The sequence below is a fragment of the Zonotrichia leucophrys genome, unplaced genomic scaffold, assembly GCF_028769735.1.
Source record: "Zonotrichia leucophrys gambelii isolate GWCS_2022_RI unplaced genomic scaffold, RI_Zleu_2.0 Scaffold_271_69955, whole genome shotgun sequence".
Taxonomy (NCBI): domain Eukaryota; kingdom Metazoa; phylum Chordata; class Aves; order Passeriformes; family Passerellidae; genus Zonotrichia; species Zonotrichia leucophrys.
This window is the reverse complement of record NW_026992476.1, coordinates 47,683-69,955: the sequence shown is the minus strand read 5'-3', so window position 1 is coordinate 69,955 and position 22,273 is coordinate 47,683. Positions and strand designations below refer to the sequence as shown.

The following is a 22,273-nucleotide window of genomic DNA, read 5'->3' as shown; positions in this document are numbered from 1 at the left end:
TCCCCAAAAATGGAAAAAAAAACCCTTTTAAAAATACATGAAAATTAACCAAAAATAGTCAAATCCTCCAATAAACACCAAAATCCTGGGCGGAGTTGGAGAGCTGGGAGGGGGGTGAGTGAACCCAAAAACACCAAAATTCCCCCAAAAATCAAAAAACCCACAAAAAATCTAAAAAATTCCCTCAAAAAATTTGGAAAAAAAATCCCCATAAAAAATCCCCCAAAATTCACCCAAAATACCCCCCCAAAATCATCCAAAAATCTAAAAACCTTTAAACTCAAAAATTTCCCCAAAAAAACCCCCCAAATTTCCCCCCCCCCCCCCCCAACCCAAAATTAAAACCAAAAAATACAGAAAAATGCCAAAAAATGCAAAAAAACCCCATTAAAATACCCCAAAATTCACCTGAAATAGCCCAAAATCATCCAAAAAACACCAAAATCTGAGCAGGAGCTGGATGAGCTGGGCAGGGAGGGTGAGAGACCCAAAATCGCCCAAAATCAACCCAAAATACAGAAAACCATCAAAAAATCTAAAAAATTCTCTAAAAATTGGAAAAAATCCCATTAAAATACCCCAAAATTCACCTGAAATAGCCCAAAATATTCCAAAATCTGAGCAGGAGCTGGATGAGCTGGGCAGGGAGGGTGAGAGACCCAAAATCACCCAAAATCACCCCAAAATGAACCCAAAATACAGAAAAATGCCTAAAAATGCAAAAAACCCCCATTAAAATACCCCAAAATTCACCTGAAATAGCCCAAAATCACCCCAAAATCCTGAGCAAGAAGGGGATGAGCTGGGCAGGGAGGGTGAGAGACCCAAAATCACCCAAAATTGACCCAAAATTCACCGAAAATACAGAAAAATGCCAAAAAATACAGAAAAAAATCTCTAAAAATTGGAAAAAATCCCCATGAAAATACATCAAAATTCACCTGAAATAGCCCAAAATCATCCAAAAAACACCAAAATCCTGAGCAGGAGCTGGATGAGCTGGGCAGGGAGGATGAGTGACCCAAAATTGCCCAAAATCACCCCAAAATGAACCCAAAGTGCAGAAAAATGCTCAAAAATGCAAAAAAAACCCCATTAAAATACTCAAAATTAAACCTGAAATAGCCCGAAAATACCCCAAAATCTGAGAAAGAGCTGGATGACCTGGCCAGGGAGGGTGAGAGACACAAAATCGCCTAAAATCAACCCAAAATACAGAAAATCATCAAAAATATGAAAAATTCTTTAAAAAAAGGAAAAAACCCCATTAAAATACATCAAAATTAAACCTAAAAAAGCCCAAAATCATCCAAAAAACACCAAAATCCTGAGCAGGAAGGGGATGAGCTGGGCAGGGAGGGTGAGAGACCCAAAATCGCCCAAAATCAACCCAAAATACAGAAAACCATCAAAAAATCTAAAAAATTCTCTAAAAATTGGAAAAAACCCCATTAAAATACTCCAAAATTCACCTGAAATAGCCCAAAATCATCCAAAAAACACCAAAATCCTGAGCAGGAGCTGGATGAGCTGGGCAGGGAGGGTGAGTGACCCAAAATCACCCAAATTCACCCCAAAATACAGAAAAATGCCAAAAAATACAAAAAAAATCTCTAAAAATTGGAAAAAATCCCCATTAAAATACCCCAAAATTCACCTGAAATAGCAAAAATATTCCAAAATCTGAGCAGGAGCTGGATGAGCTGGGCAGGGAGGGTGAGAGACCCAAAATCACCCAAAATACCGAAAAATGCCCAAAAATGGAAAAAAAACCCATTAAAATACATGAAAATTAACCTAAAATAGCTCAAAATCCTCCAATAAACACCAAAATTCTGAGCAGGAGCTGGATGAGCTGGGCAGGGAGGGTGAGTGACCCAAAATCACCCAAATTCAACCCAAAATACAGAAAACCATTAAAAAATCCTCTAAAAATTGGAAAAAACCCCATTAAAATACCCCAAAATTCACCTGAAATGGCCCAAAATATCCCAAAATCTGGGCAGGAGTTGGATGAGCTGGGCAGGGAGGGTGAGAGACCCAAAATCACCCAAATTCACCCCAAAATGCAGAAAAATGCCCCAAAATACAAAAAACCCCATTAAAATACACAAAATTAAACCTGAAATTGCCCAAAATACCCCAAAATTTGAGTAGGAGCTGGACGACCTGGCCAGGGAGGGTGAGAGACCCAAAATCGCCCAAATTCAACCCAAAATACAGAAAACCATCAAAAAATCGAAAAAATTCTCTAAAAATTGGAAAAAACCCCATTAAAATACCCCAAAATTTACCTGAAATAGCCCAAAATACCCCAAAATCTGGGCAGGAGCTGGATGAGCTGGGCAGGGAGGGTGAGTGACCCAAAATCACCCAAATTCACCCCAAAATGCAGAAAACCATCAAAAATATAAAAAATATTTTTAAAAAAAGGAAAAAAACATCATAAAAATGCATCAAAATTCACCTGAAATAGCCCAAAATCATCCAAAAAGCACCAAAATCCTGAGCAGGAGTTGGATGAGCTGGGCAGGGAGGGTGAGAGACCCAAAATCGCCCAAATTCAACCCAAAATACAGAAAACCACCTGAAAATGCAAAAAACCTTCATAGAAACAACCAAAATTTACCATAAATTATCCCAAAATTACCGGGTGTAACCCAGGTGTACCCCAGGTGTAACCCAGGTGTATCTCAGGTGTATCCCAGGTGTAACCCAGGTGTATCCCAGGTGTATCCCAGGTGTAACCCAGGTGTAACCCAGGTGTAACTCAGGTGTATCCCAGGTGTATCCCAGGTGTAACCCAGGTGTAACCCAGGTGTAACTCAGGTGTAACCCGGGTGTAACCCAGGTGTAACCCGGGTGTAACTCAGGTGTATCTCAGGCCCCTCAGGTGTATCTCAGGTGTAACCCAGGTGTATCCCAGGTGTATCCCAGGTGTATCCCAGGTGTAACCCAGGTGTATCCCAGGTGTATCCCAGGTGTAACCCAGGTGTATCCCAGGTGTATCCCAGGTGTAACCCAGGTGTAACCCAGGTGTAACCCAGGTGTATCCCAGGTGTGTTTAACCCCTCCGGTGTATCTCAGGTGCAACCCAGGTGTATCTCAGGTGTAACCCCAGTGTGTTGCAGGTGTGTTTCAGGTATCCCAGGTGTAACCCAGGTGTATCTCAGGTGTGTTTAGCCCCCCAGGTGTATCTCAGGTGCTCTCAGGTAACCCAGGTGTATCTCAGGTGTGTCCCACGTGTAACCCAGGTGTATCTCAGGTGTACCCCAGGTGTAACCCAGGTGCGTCCCAGGTGTATTTCAGGTCCCCCAGGTGTATCCCAGGTGTAACCTTGGTGTGTTGCAGGTGTATCTCAGGTATCTCAGGTGTATCCCAGGTGTGTTTAGCCCCTCGGTGTATCTCAGGTGTATCCCAGGTGTAACCCAGGTGTATCCCAGGTGTAACCCAGGTGTATCCCAGGTGTATCTCAGGTGTATCCCAGGTGTATCCCAGGTGTAACCCGGTGTGTTGCAGGTGTATCCCAGGTGTACCCCAGGTGTAACCCCGGTGTATTTCAGGTATCTCAGGTGTATCCCAGGTGTAACCCCAGTGTGTCTCAGATCCCCCAGGTGTACCCCAGGTGTAACCCGGTGTGTTCCAGGTACCCCAGGTGTACCCCGGTGTAACCCCGGTGTATTTCAGGTCCCTCAGGTGTACCCCAGGTGTATCTCAGGTGTATCTGATGTGTAACCCAGGTGTGTTTCAGGTGTCTCAGGTAACCCTGGTGTACTCCATGTGTACCCCAGGTGTGTTTAACCCCTCAGGTGCTCTCAGGTAACCCAGGTGTGTTCCAGGTGCTCCAGGTGTATCCCAGGTGCCCCCAGGTGTATCTCAGGTGTATCTCAGGTGTGTTTAGCCCCTCAGGTGTATCCCAGGTGTATCCCAGGTGTGTTTCAGGTATCCCAGGTAACCCAGATGTGTCCCAGGTGTAACCCAGGGGTAACCCAGGTGTGTCCCAGGTGTACCCCAGGTGTAACCCAGGTGTAACTCCGGTAGCCCAGGTGTATTTCAGGTGTACCCCAGGTGTGTTTAGCCCCTCAGGTGTATCTGATGTGTAACCCAGGTGCTCTCAGGTGTAACCCAGGTGTGTTTCAGGTGCTCTCAGGTAACCCAGGTGTGTCTCAGGTGCCCCCAGGTGTAACCCAGGTGTAACCCAGGTGTATCCCAGGTGTATCCCAGGTGTATCCCAGGTGTGTTTAGCCCCTCGGTGTATCCCAGGTGTAACCCAGGTGTATCTCAGGTGTATCTCAGGTATCTCAGGTAACCCAGGTGTGTTTCAGGTGTATCTCAGGTGTAACCCAGGTGTAACGCAGGTGTATCCCAGGTGTATCCCAGGTCCCCCAGGTGTGTTTCAGGTATCCCAGGTGTAACCCAGGTGTGTTTAGCCCCTCGGTGTATCCCAGGTGTGTCCCAGGTGTATCTCAGGTGTATCCCAGGTGTATCCTAGGTGTACCCCAGGTGTACCCTAGGTGTAATGTGGTGTGTTGCAGGTACCCCAGGTGTACCCAGGTGTATCCCAGGTGTATCCCAGGTGTATTTCAGGTGTAACCCAGGTGTACCCAGGTGTATCCCAGGTGTGTTTAGTCCCTCAGTGTGTCCCAGGTGTAACCCAGGTGTAACCCCGGTGTGTTGCAGGTGTATTTCAGGTATCTCAGGTGTATCTCAGGTGTAACCCAGGTGTGTTGCAAGTACCCCAGGTGTATCCCAGGTGCCCCCAGGTGTATCCCAGGTGTATCCCAGGTGTGTTTAACCCCTCAGGTGTAACCCTGGTGTATCCCAGGTGTAACCCAGGTGTGTTCCAGGTGCGCTGCCCATGGAGGAGCTGCTCCAGCGTTACCGCGGCGCCTTCGCCGACTCCGACTGCGACTCCGCCCCCGGCGCCAGCAGCACCCGCTCAGGTGAGCGCAGGTGGGGGTGTGAACCTGTACAGGTGTGACTGTACCTGTACAGGTGTGTGTGTGTGTACCTGTACAGGTGTGTGTGTACCTGTACAGGTGTGACTGTACCTGCTCAGGTGAGCGCAGGTGTGGGTGAGAACCTGTACAGGTGTGGGTGTGTGTGTGTACCTGCACAGGTGTGTGTGTGTACCTGTACAGGTGTGTGTGTGTACCTGTACAGGTGTGTGTGTACCTGCTCAGGTGAGCGCAGGTGTGGGTGTGAACCTGTACAGGTGTGACTGTGTGTGTGTACCTGTACAGGTGTGTCTGTACCTGCTCAGGTGAGCGCAGGTGTGGGTGTGTACCTGTACAGGTGTGCTATGGACTGGTACAGGTGTGACTGTACCTGCTCAGGTGTGTGTGTACCTGTACAGGTGTGACTGTGTGTGGGTGTGTGTACCTGTACAGGTGTGTCTGTACCCGCTCAGGTGAGCGCAGGTGGGGCTGTGAGCCTGGACAGGTGTGACTGTGTGTGTGTGTGTGTACCTGTACAGGTGTGACTGTGAACCTGTGTAGGTGGGGCTGTGTGTACGTGTACAGGTGTGTGTGTGTACCTGCACAAGTGTGTCTGTACCTGTGCAGGTGTGTGTGTACCTGCTCAGGTTAGTGCAGGTGTGGCTGTGAACTTGTACAGGTGTGCTATGGACCGGTACAGGTGTGTGTGTGTGAGCACAGGTGTGTGTGTGTACCTGTACAGGTGTGTGTGTGTGTGTGTGTGTGTGTGTGTGTGTGTACAGGTGTGTGTGTGTGTGTGTGTGTGTACAGGTGTGTGTGTGTGTGTGTGCGTGTGTGTGTGTGTGTGTGTATGTGTACCTGTACAGGTGTGCGTGTGTGTGTGTGTCTGTGTGTGTGTACCTGTACAGGTGTGTGTGTGTGTGTGTGTGTGTGTGTGTGTGTGTGTGTGTGTACCTGTACAGGTGTGTGTGTGTGTGTGTGTGTGTGTGTGCCCCTGTACAGGTGTGTGTGTGTGTGTACCTGCACAGGTGTGCGTGTGTGTGTGCGTGTGTGAACCTGTATAGGTATGCTATGGACCGGTACAGGTGTGTGTCTGTACCTGTACAGGTGTGTGTGTGTGAACCTGTACAGTTGTGGATGTGTGCGTGTGTGTGTGTGCCTATACAGGTGTGTGTCTGTACCTGTACAGGTGTGTGTGTGTGAACCTGTACAGGTGTGTGTGTGTGTGAACCTGTACAGGTGTGTGTGTGTGTGTGTGTACCTGCACAGGTGTGTGTGTGTACCTGTACAGGTGTGTGTGTGTGTGTGTGTGTCTGTACAGGTGTGTGTGTGTGTGACTGTACAGGTGTGTGTGTGTGTACCTGCACAGGTGGGTGGGTGTGTGTGTGTGCCTGTAAAGGTGTGTGTGTGTGAACCTGTACAGTTGTGGATGTGTGCGTGTGTGTGTGTGCCTATACAGGTGTGTGTCTGTACCTGTACAGTGTGTGTGTGTGTGTATGTGTGTGTGCGTGTGTACCTGTACAGGTGTGTGCGTGTGTACCTGTACAGGTGTGTGTGTGTGTGTGTCTGTGTGTGTGTGTGTACCTGCACAGGTGTGTGTGTGTGTGTGCCTGTACAGGTATGTGTGTGTGTGTGTGTGTGTGTGTACCTGTCCAGGTGTGGGTGTGTGCACAGGTGTGTCTGTACCTGTTTAGGTGTGACAGGGATTTGCCCAGGTGAGCGTAGGTGTGTCTGTGTGTGCCCAGGTGTGTCTGTACCTGTACAGGTGTGTCTGTACCTGTACAGGTGTGTCTGTACCTGTACAGGTGTGGGTGTGAGCGCAGGTGTGACTGTACCTGTACAGGTGTGACTGGATCCACTCAGGTGAGCTCAGGTGTGAGTGCACCTGCTCAGGCTCGTTGCACACCCGTCCAGGTGTGCTCTAAACTCCTCCCAGGTACCCCACACCTGTCCAGGTGTGTTATAGACCTTGCCTAGGTGTCCCACACCTGTCCAGATGTGCTATAACCTCTCCAGGTGTGCTCTACACCTGTCCAGGTGTGCTCTAAAACTCATCCAGGTGTGTTAGAAACCCCTTCCAGGTACCCCAAACTTGTCCAGGTGTGTTATAGACCTTGGCTAGGTGTCCCACACCTGTCCAGGTGTGCTCCAAACCCCATCCAGGTGTGTTAGAAACCCTCCCCAGGTATCCCACACCTGTCCAGGTGTGCTCTAACCCCATCCAGGTGTGCTCCAAACCCTCCCCAGGTACCCCAAACCCTCCTCAGGCTCCTCCCACACCTGTCCAGGTGTGCTCCAAACCCCATCCAGGTGTGCTCTAAGCCTGTCCCAGGTATCCCACACCTGTCCAGGTGTGCTCTACACCTGTCCAGGTGTGCTCCAAACCCCTCCCAGGTACCCCAAACCCCCCTCAGGCTCCTCCCACACCTGCCCAGGTGTGCTCTAACCCCATCCAGGTGTGTTCCAAACCCCTCCCAGGTACCCCACACCTGTCCAGGTGTGCTCCACACCTGTCCAGGTGTGTTAGAAACCCCTCCCAGGTATCCCACACCTGTCCAGGTGTGCTCCACACTTCATCCAGGTGTGCTCTAAACCTGTCCCAGGTATCCCACACCTGTCCAGGTGTGCTATAACCCCATCCAGGTGTGCTCCAAACCCCTCCCAGGCACCCCAAACCCCCCTCAGGCTCCTCCCACACCTGTCCAGGTGTGCTATAACCCCATCCAGGTGTGTTATAAACCCCTCCCAGGTATCCCACACCTGTCCAGGTGTGCTCTACACCTGTCCAGGTGTGCTGTAACCCCACCCAGGTGTGTTATAAACCCCTCCCAGGTATCCCACACCTGTCCAGGTGTGCTCTAACCCCATCCAGGTGTGCTCCAAACCCTCCCCAGGTACCCCAAACCCCCCTCAGGCTCCTCCCACACCTGCCCAGGTGTGCTCCAACCCCCCCCAGGCCCCTCCCCCGCCCGCCCTGACCTCACCTGTCCGTTCCAGACTCACCTGGCAGCGACGATGACGACGACGATGACGACGATGATGACGACGACGACGAAGCCGACGACGAAGACGAGGAGGAGGAGGGGGAGGGGCAGGAGGGGGGCGTGGCCGCGGCCCCGGGCGAGCCCGGCGAGGTGGGCGTGGCCGCCCCGCCCGCACCCGCCCAGGTGGGCGGGGCCGCCGAGGGGGCGGAGCCGGCGGCGGCCGCGGGAGGCCCCGCCCCCAAGAAGGAGATCAGCGACATCGCGGCGGCGGCCGAGAGCCTGCAGCCCAAAGGGTACACGCTGGCCACCACGCAGGTGAGGGCACACCTGGGCACACCTGGGCACAGCTGGGCACACCTGGGCACACCTGGGCACGGCTGGGAGGGGATAAAGGCAAAAAACCCCGTGAAATTTGGGTGAAAAATGAGGATTTTGGGGTGGAAAATGGGGATTTTGGGTTACCTGGGCATAGCTGGGCAGGTAAAATACACCCAGGATACACCTGAGATATACCTGGGCACACCTGGGCACACCTGGGCACACCTGGGCATGGCTGGGAGAGGGTAAAGGGAAAAAATCCCGTGAAATTTGGGTGAAAAATGGGGATTTTGGGGTTACCTGGGCACAGCTGGGCATGCACAGAGCCTGCAGCCCAAGGGGTACACGCTGGCGACCACGCAGGTGAGGGCACACCTGGGCACACCTGGGCACACCCGGGCACACCTGGGCACGGCTGGGAGGGGATGGGCCAAAAAAACCCCGTGAAATTTGGGTGAAAAATGGGGATTTTGGGGTGGAAAATGGGGATTTGGGGTTACCTGGGCACAGCTGGGCAGGTAAAATACACCTGGGATACACCTGGCACACACCTGGGCACACCTGGGCACACCTGGGCACAGCTGGGCACAGCTGGGAGGGGATAAATGAAAAAAACCCCGTGAAATTTGGGTGAAAAATGGGGATTTTGGGGTTACCTGGGCACACCTGGGCATGCACAGAGCCTGCAGCCCAAGGGGTACACGCTGGCGACCACGCAGGTGAGGGCACACCTGGGCACAGCTGGGCACAGCTGGGAGGGGATAAACCCAAAAAACCCCGGGAAATTTGGGTGGAAAATGGGGATTTTGGGGTGAAAAATGGGGATTTTTCGGGGTTAAAAAATGCGGATTTTGGGGTTAAAAATGGGGATTTTGGGGTGAAAAATGGGGATTTTGGGGTGAAAAATGGGGATTTTGGGGTGAAAAATGGGGGTTTTTGGGGTGAAAAATTTTGGGGGTGAAAAATGAGGATTTGGGGGTGAAATCTGTGGATTTGGGGTTACCTGGGCACACCTGGGAGGCAATAAACCAAAAAAACCCCGTGAAATTTGGGTGAAAAATGAGGAATTTTGGGGTGAAGAATGGGAATTTTGGGGTGAAAGCTGAGAATTTGAGGCTACCGGGGCACACTTGAAGAAGTAAACACACACTGGGTGCACCTGGGTGGGGATAAGCCAAAAAAACCCCGTGAAATTTGGGTGAAAAATGGGGATTTTGGGGTGAAAAATGGGGATTTTGGGGTGAAAAATGGGGATTTGGGGTTACCTGTGCACACCTGGGCACACCTGGGCACACCTGGGCACACCTGGGCACCCTGGTCAGGTGAAGACGCCCATCCCGCACCTGCTGCGCGGAACCCTGCGCGAGTACCAGCACATCGGGCTCGACTGGCTCGTCACCATGTACGAGAAGAAACTGAACGGGATCCTGGCCGACGAGATGGGGCTGGGAAAAACCATCCAGACGATCTCGCTGCTGGCTCACCTGGCGTGTGAGAAAGGTAACTGCACACCTGGGAGCGATAACGCACACCTGGGAGCGATAACGCACACCTGGGATGGGGCTGGGAAAAACCATCCAGACGATCTCGCTGCTGGCACACCTGGCGTGTGAGAAAGGTAATTCACCTGTGTGATACACCTGGGAGCGATAACGCACACCTGGGAGTGATAACGCACACCTGGGAGTGATAACGCACACCTGGGTGCAGGTACAGTCACTGCACACACCTGGGATGGGGCTGGGCAAAACCATCCAGACCATTTCCCTGCTGGCTCACCTGGCCTGCGAGAAAGGTAACTGCACACCTGGGAGCGATAACGCACACCTGGGAGTGATAACGCACACCTGGGATGGGGCTGGGTACAGGTACAGTCATTGCACACACCTGGCTGACGAGATGGGGCTGGGCAAAACCATCCAGACGATCTCCCTGCTGGCTCACCTGGCCTGCGAGAAAGGTAACTCACCTGTGTGATACACCTGGGAGTGATAACGCATGCTTGGGAGTGATAACGCACACCTGGGATACACCTGAGAGTAGTTACATACACCTGGGATATATGGGATACACCTGGGTATGGGCTGGGCAAAACCATCCAGACAATATCCCTGCTGGCTCACCTGGCCTGTGAGAAAGGTAACTGCACACCTGGGAGTGATAACGCACACCTGAGAGTGATAACGCACACCTGGGAGCGATAACGCACACCTGGGTATGGCCAGGAGTCACTGCACACACCTGGGATGGGGCTGGGCAAAACCATCCAGACGATTTCCCTGCTGGCTCACCTGGCGTGTGAGAAAGGTAACTGCACACCTGGGAGCGATAACGCACACCTGGGAGTGATAACGCACACCTGGGAGTCATTATACACACCTGGGATACACCTGAGACTGATAATGCACACCTGGGATGGGGCTGGGAAAAACCATCCAGAGCATTTCCCTGCTGGCTCACCTGGCCTGCGAGAAAGGTAACTGCACACCTGGGAGCGATAACGCACACCTGGGAGTGATAACGCACACCTGGGAGTGGTAACGCACTCCTGGCAGTGATAACGCACACCTGGGAGTCATTATATGTATATGGGAGTCATTATACACACCTGGGATGGGGCTGGGCAAAACCATCCAGACCATATCCCTGCTGGCTCACCTGGCCTGTGAGAAAGGTAACTGCACACCTGGGCACACCTGGGAGTGATAATGCACACCTGGGAGTGATAACGCACACCTGGGAGTGATAACGCACACCTGGGATACACCTGAGACTGATAATACACACCTGGGATGGGGCTGGGCAAAACCATCCAGAGCATTTCCCTGCTGGCTCACCTGGCGTGTGAGAAAGGTAACTGCACACCTGGGCACACCTGGGAGCGATAATGCACACCTGGGAGTGATAATGCACACCTGGGAGTTATTATATACAGGTACAGTTATTGTACACACCTGGGATGGGGCTGGGAAAAACCATCCAGACGATCTCGCTGCTGGCTCACCTGGGCTGCGAGAAAGGTAATGACACACCTGGGAGTGATAACGCACACCTGGGAGTGATAACACACACCTGGGAGTCATTACACACACCTGGGATGGGGCTGGGCAAAACCATCCAGACAATATCCCTGCTGGCTCACCTGGCGTGTGAGAAAGGTAACGGCACACCTGGGAGTGATAACGCACACCTGGGAGTGATAGCACACACCTGGGAGTGATAATGCACACCTGGGAGTGATAACGCACACCTGGGCACACCTGGGTGCAGGTACAGTCACTGCACACACCTGGGATGGGGCTGGGCAAAACCATCCAGACGATATCCCTGCTGGCTCACCTGGTCTGTGAGAAAGGTAACTCACCTGTGTGATACACCTGAGAGTGATAATGCACACCTGGGAGTGATAACACACATCTGGGATACACCTGAGAGTAGTTACATACACCTGGGGTATATGGGATACACCTGGGATGGGGCTGGGCAAAACCATCCAGACCATTTCCCTGCTGGCTCACCTGGCCTGTGAGAAAGGTAACTGCACACCTGGGAGCGATAACGCACACCTGGGATGGGGCTGGGTACAGGTACAGTCATTGCACACACCTGGCTGACGAGATGGGGCTGGGAAAAACCATCCAGACGATTTCCCTGCTGGCTCACCTGGCCTGTGAGAAAGGTAACTGCACACCTGGGCACACCTGGGAGTGATAACGCACACCTGGGAGTGATAACGCACACCTGGGAGTGATAACGCACACCTGGGTATGGCTGGGATACACCTGAGTCTGATAATGCACACCTGGGATGGGGCTGGGAAAAACCATCCAGACCATTTCCCTGCTGGCTCACCTGGCCTGCGAGAAAGGTAATGACACACCTGGGAGTGATAACGCACACCTGGGAGCGATAACGCACACCTGGGAGTCGTTATTAGCGCCTGAGTATGGCCAGGATACGCTTGGGATGCACCTGGGGCACACCTGGGCACACCTGGGCAGGTTTGGGGGATCCCAGGACTCACCTGATCCCATTTTTGGGGTGTCTCACCTGTCACAGGTATCTGGGGCCCTCACCTGATCAGATTTTGGGGTCCCTGATCCCATTTTTGGGGTACCTGATCCCATTTTTTTGGGGTTCCTGACCTCATTTTAGGGCTCCTGACCCCGTTTTTGGGGTCCCTGACCCCATTTTTGGGGTTCCTGACCCCATTTTTGGGTGTCTCACCTGTCTCAGGTATCTGGGGCCCTCACCTGGGCAGGTTTTGGGGCTCCTGATCCCATTTTTGGGGTCCCTGATCTCATTTTGGTGTCCCTGACCCCGTTTTTGGGTGTCTCACCTGTCCCAGGTAGCTGGGGTATCACCTGATCAGGTTTTGGGGCTCCTGACCCATTTTTGGGGTCCCTCCTCTCATTTTTGGGTTCCTGACCCTGTGTTTTGGGTTCCTGACCCCGTTTTTGGGGTTTCTGACCCATTTTTGGGGTGTCTGACCCCGTTTTTGGGGTCCCTGACCCCGTTTTGGGGTGTCTCACCTGTCACAGGTATCTGGGTTTTCACCTGATCAGATTTTGGGGTCCCTGACCCCATTTTGGGGTTCCTGACCCCGTTTTTGGGCTCCTGATCCCATTTTTGGGGTCCCTGACCCGTTTTTGGGGTCCCTGCTCCCATTTTTGGGGTCCCTGACCCGTTTTTGGGGTGTCTCACCTGTCACAGGTAGCTGGGGTCTCACCTGATCAGGTTTTGGGGTCCCTGACCCCATTTTTGGGGTCCCTGACCCCGTTTTTGGGGTGTCTGACCTGATCAGGTTTTGGGGTTCCTGACCCCGTTTTTGGGGTTCCTGACCCCATTTTTGGGGTCCCTGACCCCGTTTTTGGGGTCCCTGACCCCGTTTTTGGGGTCCCTGACCCCGTTTTTGGGTGTCTCACCTGGCACAGGTAGCTGGGGCCCTCACCTGATCAGGTTTTGGGGTTCCTGACCCCGTTTTTGGGGCTCCTGACCCCGTTTTTGGGGTTCCTGACCCCGTTTTTGGGGTTCCTGATCCCATTTTTGGGGTCCCTGATCCCATTTTTGGGGTCCCTGACCCCGTTTTTGGGGTTCCTGACCCCGTTTTTGGGGTGTCTCACCTGTCACAGGTATTTGAGGTCTCACTTGGGCAGGTTTTTGGGGTCCCTGACCCCGTTTTTGGGGTCCCTGACCCGTTTTTGGGGTCCCTGACCCGTTTTTGGGGTGTCTCACCTGTCGCAGGTAGCTGGGGCCCTCACCTGATCAGATTTTGGGGTTCCTGACCCCATTTTTGGGGTTCTTGAGCCCCATTTTCGTGTCCATGATCCCATTTTTGGGGCTCCTGACCCCGTTTTTGGGGCTCCTGACCCCGTTTTTGTATCCCTGACCCCATTTTTGGGGTTCCTGACCCCATTTTTGGGGTCCCTGACCCCGTTTTTGGGGTGTCTCACCTGTCGCAGGTAGCTGGGGCCCTCACCTGATCATCGTGCCCACCTCGGTGATGCTCAACTGGGAGATGGAGCTCAAGCGTTGGTGCCCCAGCTTCAAGATCCTCACCTACTACGGGGCACAGAAGGAGAGGAGGCTCAAGAGACAGGTGAGGGCACACCTGGGCACACCTGGGCACACCTGGGCACACCTGGGCACGGATGGGAGGGGATAAAGGAAAAAAACCCCGTGAAATTTGGGTGAAAAATGGGGATTTTGGGGTGAAAAATGGGGAATTTTTGATGAGAAATGGGGATTTTGGGGTACCTGGGCACACCTGGGCATACCTGGGAGGGGATAAAGGAAAAAAACCCTGTGAAATTTGGGGTGAAAAATGGGGATTTTGGGGTGGAAAATGGGAATTTGGGGTGAAAAATTGAGGATTTTGGGGTTACCTGGGCACAGCTGGCCACACGTGGGCATGGCTGGGAGGGGATGGAGATAAAAAACCCCGTGAAATTTGGGTGAAAAATGGGGATTTTGGGGTGAAAAATGGGGATTTGGGGTTACCTGGGCACACCTGGGCATGGATGGGAGGGGATAAAGGAAAAAAACCCTGTGAAATTTGGGTGAAAAATGGGGATTTTGGGGTGAAAAATGGGGATTTGGGTGAAAAATGGGGATTTTGGGGTTACCTGGGCATGGATGGGAGGGGGTAAAGGAAAAAAAACCCGTGAAATTGGGGTGAAAAATGGGAATTTTGGAGTCAAAAATGAGGATTTTTGGAGTTGAAATGGGAATTTTGGGGTTACCTGGGCACACCTGGGGGGGGATAGACACAAAAAACCCCATGAAATTTTAGGTGAAAAATTGGAATTTTGGATGAAAAATGGGGGTTTGGGGTTGTCTGGGCACACCTGGGTTGAATTTATTTGATTTTTTTTTTTTTTGAATTTTTTTCTGATTTTTTGGGGTTTTTTTTGAGGGAATTTTGGCATTTTTGGGCCGTTTTTAATGGGGATTTTTTCCTCACCTGTCTCACCTGGCAGGGCTGGACCAAGCCCAATTCTGGTGCTGCACACCTGGGCACACCTGGGCACACCTGGGCTGGATTTTTGAGGGTTTTTTTGAGTTTCTAAAGCTTTTTTGGGCGTTTTTGAGCCATTTTTTGGGCGTTTTTGAGCCATTTTTTGGGCGTTTTTGGGCCATTTTTTGGGCCATTTTTTGGGCATTTTTGAGCCATTTTTTTGGGTGTTTTTGGGCCATTTTTTGGGCATTTTTTGACCAATTTTCACCGGGATTTTTTCCTCACCTGTCTCACCTGTCCCACCTGGCAGGGCTGGACCAAGCCCAACTCTGGTGTGGCACACCTGGGCACACCTGGGCACACCTGGGCACACCTGGGCTGGATTTTTGAGGACTTTTGAGGTTTTTTTGAGGGAATTTTGGCATTTTTGGGCCAATTTTCACCGGAATTTTTTCCTCACCTGTCTCACCTGTCCCACCTGTCCCACCTGGCAGGGCTGGACCAACACTGGTGCTGCACACCTGGGCACACCTGGGCTGGATTTTTGAGGGTTTTTTTGAGTTTTTAAAGCGTTTTTGGGCCATTTTTTGGGCGTTTTTGAGCCATTTTTTGGGCGTTTTGGGGCCATTTTTTGGGCGTTTTTTGACCAATTTTCGCGGGGATTTTTTCCTCACCTGTCTCACCTGTCCCACCTGGCAGGGCTGGACCAAGCCCAACGCGTTCCACGTGTGCATCACCTCGTACAAGCTGGTGCTGCAGGACCACCAGGCCTTCCGGCGCAAGAACTGGAAGTACCTGATCCTGGACGAGGCGCAGAACATCAAAAACTTCAAATCCCAGCGCTGGCAGTCCCTGCTCAACTTCAACAGGTGAGGCCCGGGCACACCTGGGCACACCTGGGCACACCTGGGCACGGCTGGGAATGGATGGGAGGGGATAGAGCAAAAAAACCCTGTGAAATTTGGGTGAAAAATGGGGATTTTGTGGGTGAAAAATGGGGATTTGGGGTTACCTGGGCACAGCTGGGAGGGGGTGGAGCAAAAAAACCCCGTGAAATTTGGGTGAAAAATGAGGATTTTGGGTTAAAAATTGGGATTTTTGGGGTGAAAAATGAGGATTTTGGGGTGAAAAATGGGGATTTGGGGTTACCTGGGCACAGCTGGGGGCACCTGGGTACAACTGAGACACACCTGGGATACACCTGGGTACAGTTGGTTACATTTGGGATGTATCTGGGTTACCTGAAGTACACTTGGGTATACCTGGAACACACCTGGACACACCTGGGCACACCTGGGCACACCTGGTAGATACCTGAATTACCTGGGTTACATTTGGGATACATTTGGGCACACCTGGGCACACCTCTGATACACCTGGGCACACCTGGATACACCTGGGGTACACCTGGGCACACCTGGGCACACCTGGGGTATGGTTGGGCACACCTGAGATACTTGGGAAATACCTGGGTGACCTGGGTTACACCTGAGGTACACCTGAGATACATTTGGGTACACCTGGGCACACCTGGGCACACCTGGGATACACCTGGGACACACCTGGGCACACCTGGGCGCAGCTGGGACACACCTGGGATACACCTGGGCACACCTGGCACACCTGTACCTGCCCATACCAGTTCTTACCTGGCTGGACCTGTGCTCACCTGTTTGTAGCTGCTCCTGCCTGCCCTTACCTGTGTGTACCTGTGCACACCTGTGTGTGTGTGCATGTGTGTGTCACACGTGTGTCTCACCTGTGTCACACCTGTGTCACACCTGTGTGTGTGTGTGTGTGTGTGTCACACCTGTGTCTCACCTGTGTGTGTCACACCTGTGTGTCTGTGTGTGTGTGTGTGCGTCACACCTGTGTGTGTGTCACATGTGTGTCTCACCTGTGTCACACCTGTGTCACACCTGTCTCACCTGTGTCTCACCTGTCCAGGGTGTTCTCCAGATCTGGATCTTCTGCCACTTTGTGGTCTCCAAAATTTCCATTTCCAACCACAAAAATTCCATTTTTAACCCTAAAAACTTCGAATTTTTTTCCCAAAATCAACGTTTTTTGCCCCAAAATTTTATCACTCATCCCTAGAGGTGTCTCACCTGTCCAGGATCTTCTTCAAGTCTGGAGGTGCCGCCATTTTGTGACCTCCAAAATTTCCATTTCCAACCGTAAAAATCCCATTTTTAACCCTAAAAACTTCGAATTTTTTGCCCAAAATCAACGTTTTTTGCCCCAAAATTTTTTCATTCGTCCCCTGAGGTGTCTCACCTGTCTCTCACCTGTCCAGGATCTTTTCCAGATCTGGATCTTCTGCCACTTTGTGGTCTCCAAAATTTTCATTTCCAACCGTAAAAATCCCATTTTTAACCCTAAAAACTCCCAATTTTTTTCCCAAAATCAACGTTTTTTGCCCCAAAATTCTTTCATTCGTCCCCTGAGGTGTCTCACCTGTGTGTCACCTGTCCAGGATCTTTTCCAGATCTGGATGTGCCGCCATTTTGTAACCTCCAAAATTTCCATTTCCAACCCCAAAACCTCCAAATATTTTTCCCAAAAATCTCCATTATTTTCCCCCGATTTTTAAACTTTGTTTCCCCCAAAATTCTCATTTTTCACCCTAAAATTGTGTCCCCTGTCCAGGTTCCCCCTGAGTCCACACAGTGCCGCCATTTTGTGACCTCCAAAATTTCCATTTCAAACCTTAAAAACTCCATTTTTAACCCTAAAAACTTCGAATTTTTTTCCCCAAAATTCTATCACTCACCCCTAGAGGTGCCTCACCTGTGTCTCACCTGTCTCTCACCTGTGCAGGGTCTTTTCTAGATCTGGAGGTGCCGCCATTTTGTGACCTCCAAAATTTTCATTTCCAACCGTAAAAATCCCATTTTTAACCCTAAAAACTCCCAATTTTTTTCCCAAAATCAACGTTTTTTGCCCCAAAATTTTTTGCTCGTCCCCAGAGGTGTCTCACCTGTCCCCACCTGTGTCTCACCTGTCCAGGGTCTTCTCTAGGTCTGGATGTGCCGCCATTTTGTGACCACAAAAATTTCCATTTCCAACTGTAAAAACCCCATTTTTAACCCTAAAAACTCCCAATTTTTTGCCCAAAATCAGCATTTTTTGCCCCAAAATTCTATCACTCACCCCCAGAGGTGTCTCACCTGTGTCTCACCTGTGTCTCACCTGTCCAGGATCTTCTCCAGATCTGGAGGTGCCGCCATTTTGTGACCTCCAAAACTTCCATTTCCAACCACAAAAACTCCATTTTTAACCCTAAAAACTCCGAATTTTTTGCCCAAAATCAGCGTTTTTTGCCCCAAAATGTTTTCATTCGTCCCCTGAGGTGTCTCACCCGTGTCTCACCTGCAGCCAGCGCCGGCTGCTGCTGACGGGGACGCCGCTGCAGAACTCGCTGATGGAGCTCTGGTCGCTGATGCACTTCCTGATGCCCAGCGTGTTCCAATCGCACCGCGAGTTCCGCGAGTGGTTCCACAACCCCCTGACGGGCATGATCGAGGGCAGCCAGGAGTACAACGAGAGCCTGGTGAAACGGCTCCACAAGGTACCTGGGCACACCTGGGTACACCTGTGATACACCTGGGTTATAGTGGGATTTATTGGGTATGAGTGGGTTATAGTGGGATATACCACATGGGCACGATCGAGGGCAGCCAGGAGTACAACGAGAGCCTGGTGAAGAGACTGCACAAGGTAACGCACCTGGGCACACCTGGGCACACCTGGGCACACCTGGGCACACCTGTGATACACCTGGATACACCTGGGTTATAGTGGGTTATACTGGGATATACCACACCTGGGTTCCACAACCCCCTGACGGGCACGATCGAGGGCAGCCAGGAGTACAACGAGAGCCTGGTCAAGAGACTGCACAAGGTACCTGGGCACACCTGGGCACACCTGGGTATGGGTATATACACCTGGGTTATAGTGGGTTATAGTGGGATATACCACACGGGTCACACGGGCACCATCGAGGGCAGCCAGGAGTACAACGAGAGCCTGGTGAAGAGATTGCACAAGGTACCTGGATACGCCTGGGCACACCTGGGCACACCTGTGATACACCTGGGTATGGGTGCATACACCTGGGTTATAGTGGGTTATAGTGGGTTATAGTGGGATATACCACACGGGTCACACGGGCACGATCGAGGGCAGCCAGGAGTACAACGAGAGCCTGGTCAAGAGACTGCACAAGGTAACGCACCTGGGCACAGGTAAACACACCTGTGATACATCTGGGTATGGGTATATACACCTGGGTTATAGTGGGTTATAGTGGGATATACCACACGGGTCACACGGGCACGATCGAGGGCAGCCAGGAGTACAACGAGAGCCTGGTGAAGAGACTGCACAAGGTAACGCACCTGGGCACACCTGTGATACACCTGGGCACACCTGGGTATGGGTATATACACCTGGGTTATAGTGGGTTATAGTGGGATATACCACACGGGTCACACGGGCATGATCGAGGGCAGCCAGGAGTACAACGAGAGCCTGGTCAAGAGATTGCACAAGGTAACGCACCTGGGCACAGGTAAACACACCTGTGATACACCTGGGTACACCTGGGTTATAGTGGGTTATAGTGGGATATACCACACGGGTCACACGGGCATGATCGAGGGCAGCCAGGAGTACAACGAGAGCCTGGTGAAACGGCTCCACAAGGTAACGCACCTGGGCACACCTGGATATACCTGTGGTACACCTGGGCACACCTGGATACACCTGGGTTATAGTGGGTATGAATGGGTTATAGTGGGATATACCACATGGGTCACACCTGGGTTCCACAACCCCCTGACGGGCACCATCGAGGGCAGCCAGGAGTACAACGAGAGCCTGGTCAAGAGATTGCACAAGGTAACGCACCTGGGCACACCTGGGCACACCTGGGCACACCTGTGATACACCTGGGTACACCTGGGTTATAGTGGGTTATAGTGGGATATACCACACGGGTCACACGGGCATGATCGAGGGCAGCCAGGAGTACAACGAGAGCCTGGTCAAGAGATTGCACAAGGTAACGCACCTGGGCACACCTGGGCACACCTGGGCACACCTGGGTATGGGTATATACACCTGGGTTATAGTGGGTTATAGTGGGATATACCACACGGGTCACACCTGGGTTCCACAACCCCCTGACGGGCACGATCGAGGGCAGCCAGGAGTACAACGAGAGCCTGGTGAAGAGACTGCACAAGGTAACGCACCTGGGCACACCTGGGCACACCTGGGCACACCTGGGTATGGGTACATACACCTGGGTTATAGTGGGTTATAGTGGGATATACCACACGGGTCACACGGGCACGATCGAGGGCAGCCAGGAGTACAACGAGAGCCTGGTGAAGAGATTGCACAAGGTAACGCACCTGGGCACACCTGGGCACACCTGTGATACACCTGGATACACCTGGATACACCTGGGTTATAGTGGGTTATCGTGGGATATACCACACGGGTCACACGGGCACCATCGAGGGCAGCCAGGAGTACAACGAGAGCCTGGTCAAGAGACTGCACAAGGTAACGCACCTGGGCACACCTGTGATACACCTGGATACACCTGGGTAGGATAACATACACATACAATACACCTGGGCACACCTGGGCACACCTGGGTATGGGTGCATACACATACAATAGACCTGGACACACCTGGGCACACCTGGGCACAGGTGCACACACCTGGGTACACCAGGGATAGTCCTGGGTTATAGTGGGATAAACTGGGATGCACCTGGGGGTGAGTATATGTGCCTGTGACACACCTGGGCACACCTGGGGGGGTCAAACACACCTGACACACACCTGGGGCACACCTGAGGCCCATTGGGACACACCTGGGTCACACCTGTGACACGCTTGGAGGTATTAAACACACCTGGGGCACACTTGGGGAAACAGAGACACACCTGGGACACACCTGGGGACACTAAGGCACACCTGAGGTACATTTGGGACACACCTGGGCACACCTGTGACACGCCTGTGACACACTTGGAGGCATTAAACACACCTGGGGCACACTTGGGGAAACAGAGACACACCTGGGCACACCTGGGACACCTGAAACAGACCTGGGCACACCTGGGTGGGATTGAACACACCTGAGGCACAATTGGGACGCACCTGGGCACACCTGGGGGGGGTCAAACACACCTGGGGCACACCTGAGGCCCATTGGGACACACCTGGGCACACCTGGGACACACCTGGGACTCACCTGAGACACACCTGGGACACACCTGAGGTCCATCGGGACACACCTGTGCCCACTTGGGACACACCTGTGCCCACCTGTGCCCACCTGACCAGGTGTGTCCTTCCCCCCCAGGTGCTGCGGCCGTTCCTGCTGCGGGATTGAACACACCTGGGCACACCTGGGCACACTGGGGCCCACACAGACACACCTGTGGTCACCTGGGACACACCTGGGACACACCTGGGCACACCTGGGACACACCCGAGACTCACCTGAGACACACCTGGGGGGATTAAACACACCTGGGGCACACCTGAGGTCCATGGGGACACACCTGGGCACACTGGGGCCCACCCAGACACACCTGTGCCCACCTGTGCTCCTCCCCCCCCAGGTGCTGCGGCCGTTCCTGCTGCGGGATTGAACACACCTGGGCGCACCTGGGACACACCTGGGCACACCTGGGACACACCTGGGAGGGGTCAAACACACCTGGGCACACCTGGGCACACTTGGGACACACCCGAGACTCACCTGAGACACACCTGGGGGGATTAAACACACCTGGGACACACCTGGGCACACTGGGGCCCACCCAGACACACCTGTGACCACCTGTGCCCACCTGACCAGGTGTGTCCCTCCCCTCCCCCCCCCAGGTGCTGCGGCCGTTCCTGCTGCGGGATTGAACACACCTGGGCACACCTGGGTGGGATTAAACACACCTGGACACACCTGGGACACACCTGGGCACACTGGGGCCCACCCAGACACACCTGTGCCCACCTGTGCCCACCTGTGCCCACCTGTGCTCCCCCCCCCAGGTGCTGCGGCCGTTCCTGCTGCGCCGCCTCAAGGTGGACGTGGAGAAGCAAATGCCCAAGAAGTACGAGCACGTGCTGCGCTGCCGCCTCTCCAAGCGCCAGAGGTTCCTCTACGACGACTTCATGGGCCAGGCCAGGTGAGCTGGCACACCTGGGCACACCTGGGCACACCTGGGCACACCTGGGGGCGAAAAAACCCCGAAATTCCCATGAAATTCTATCAAAATTTGAGCGTTTTTGGCCCAAATTCCACCCCAATTTCACCCAAATTCCAACCAAAATTAACTATTTGGGGTCTCTGATGACGTCATGGCCAGGCCAGGTGAGGCTGGCACACCTGGGCACACCTGGGCACACCTGGGGGCGAAAAAACCCGAAATTCCCGTGAAATTCTATCAAAATTTGAGCATTTTTGGCCCAAATTCCACCCAAATCCACCCAAAATTCACCATTTGGGGTCTCTGATGACGTCATGGCCAGGCCAGGTGAGCTGGCAC

At 52.6% G+C, this 22,273-nt stretch overlaps 1 protein-coding gene across 1 annotated transcript in view; it reads left to right on the top strand.

Annotated features, from left to right (window-relative positions):
• Nucleotides 1–2,158: 2,158 nt before the first annotated feature.
• SRCAP (Snf2 related CREBBP activator protein) overlaps nt 2,159–22,273 on the top strand; it is a gene marked incomplete at its 3' end in the record, with an annotated part of 67,720 nt that continues 47,605 nt past the window's right edge. Inside the window, 8 exon segments of the mRNA XM_064700932.1 lie at nt 2,159–2,182; nt 4,848–4,943; nt 7,935–8,236; nt 9,562–9,739; nt 13,702–13,838; nt 15,396–15,565; nt 18,075–18,267; nt 21,777–21,913. Coding sequence (XP_064557002.1) covers nt 4,859–4,943; nt 7,935–8,236; nt 9,562–9,739; nt 13,702–13,838; nt 15,396–15,565; nt 18,075–18,267; nt 21,777–21,913 — 1,202 coding nt within the window.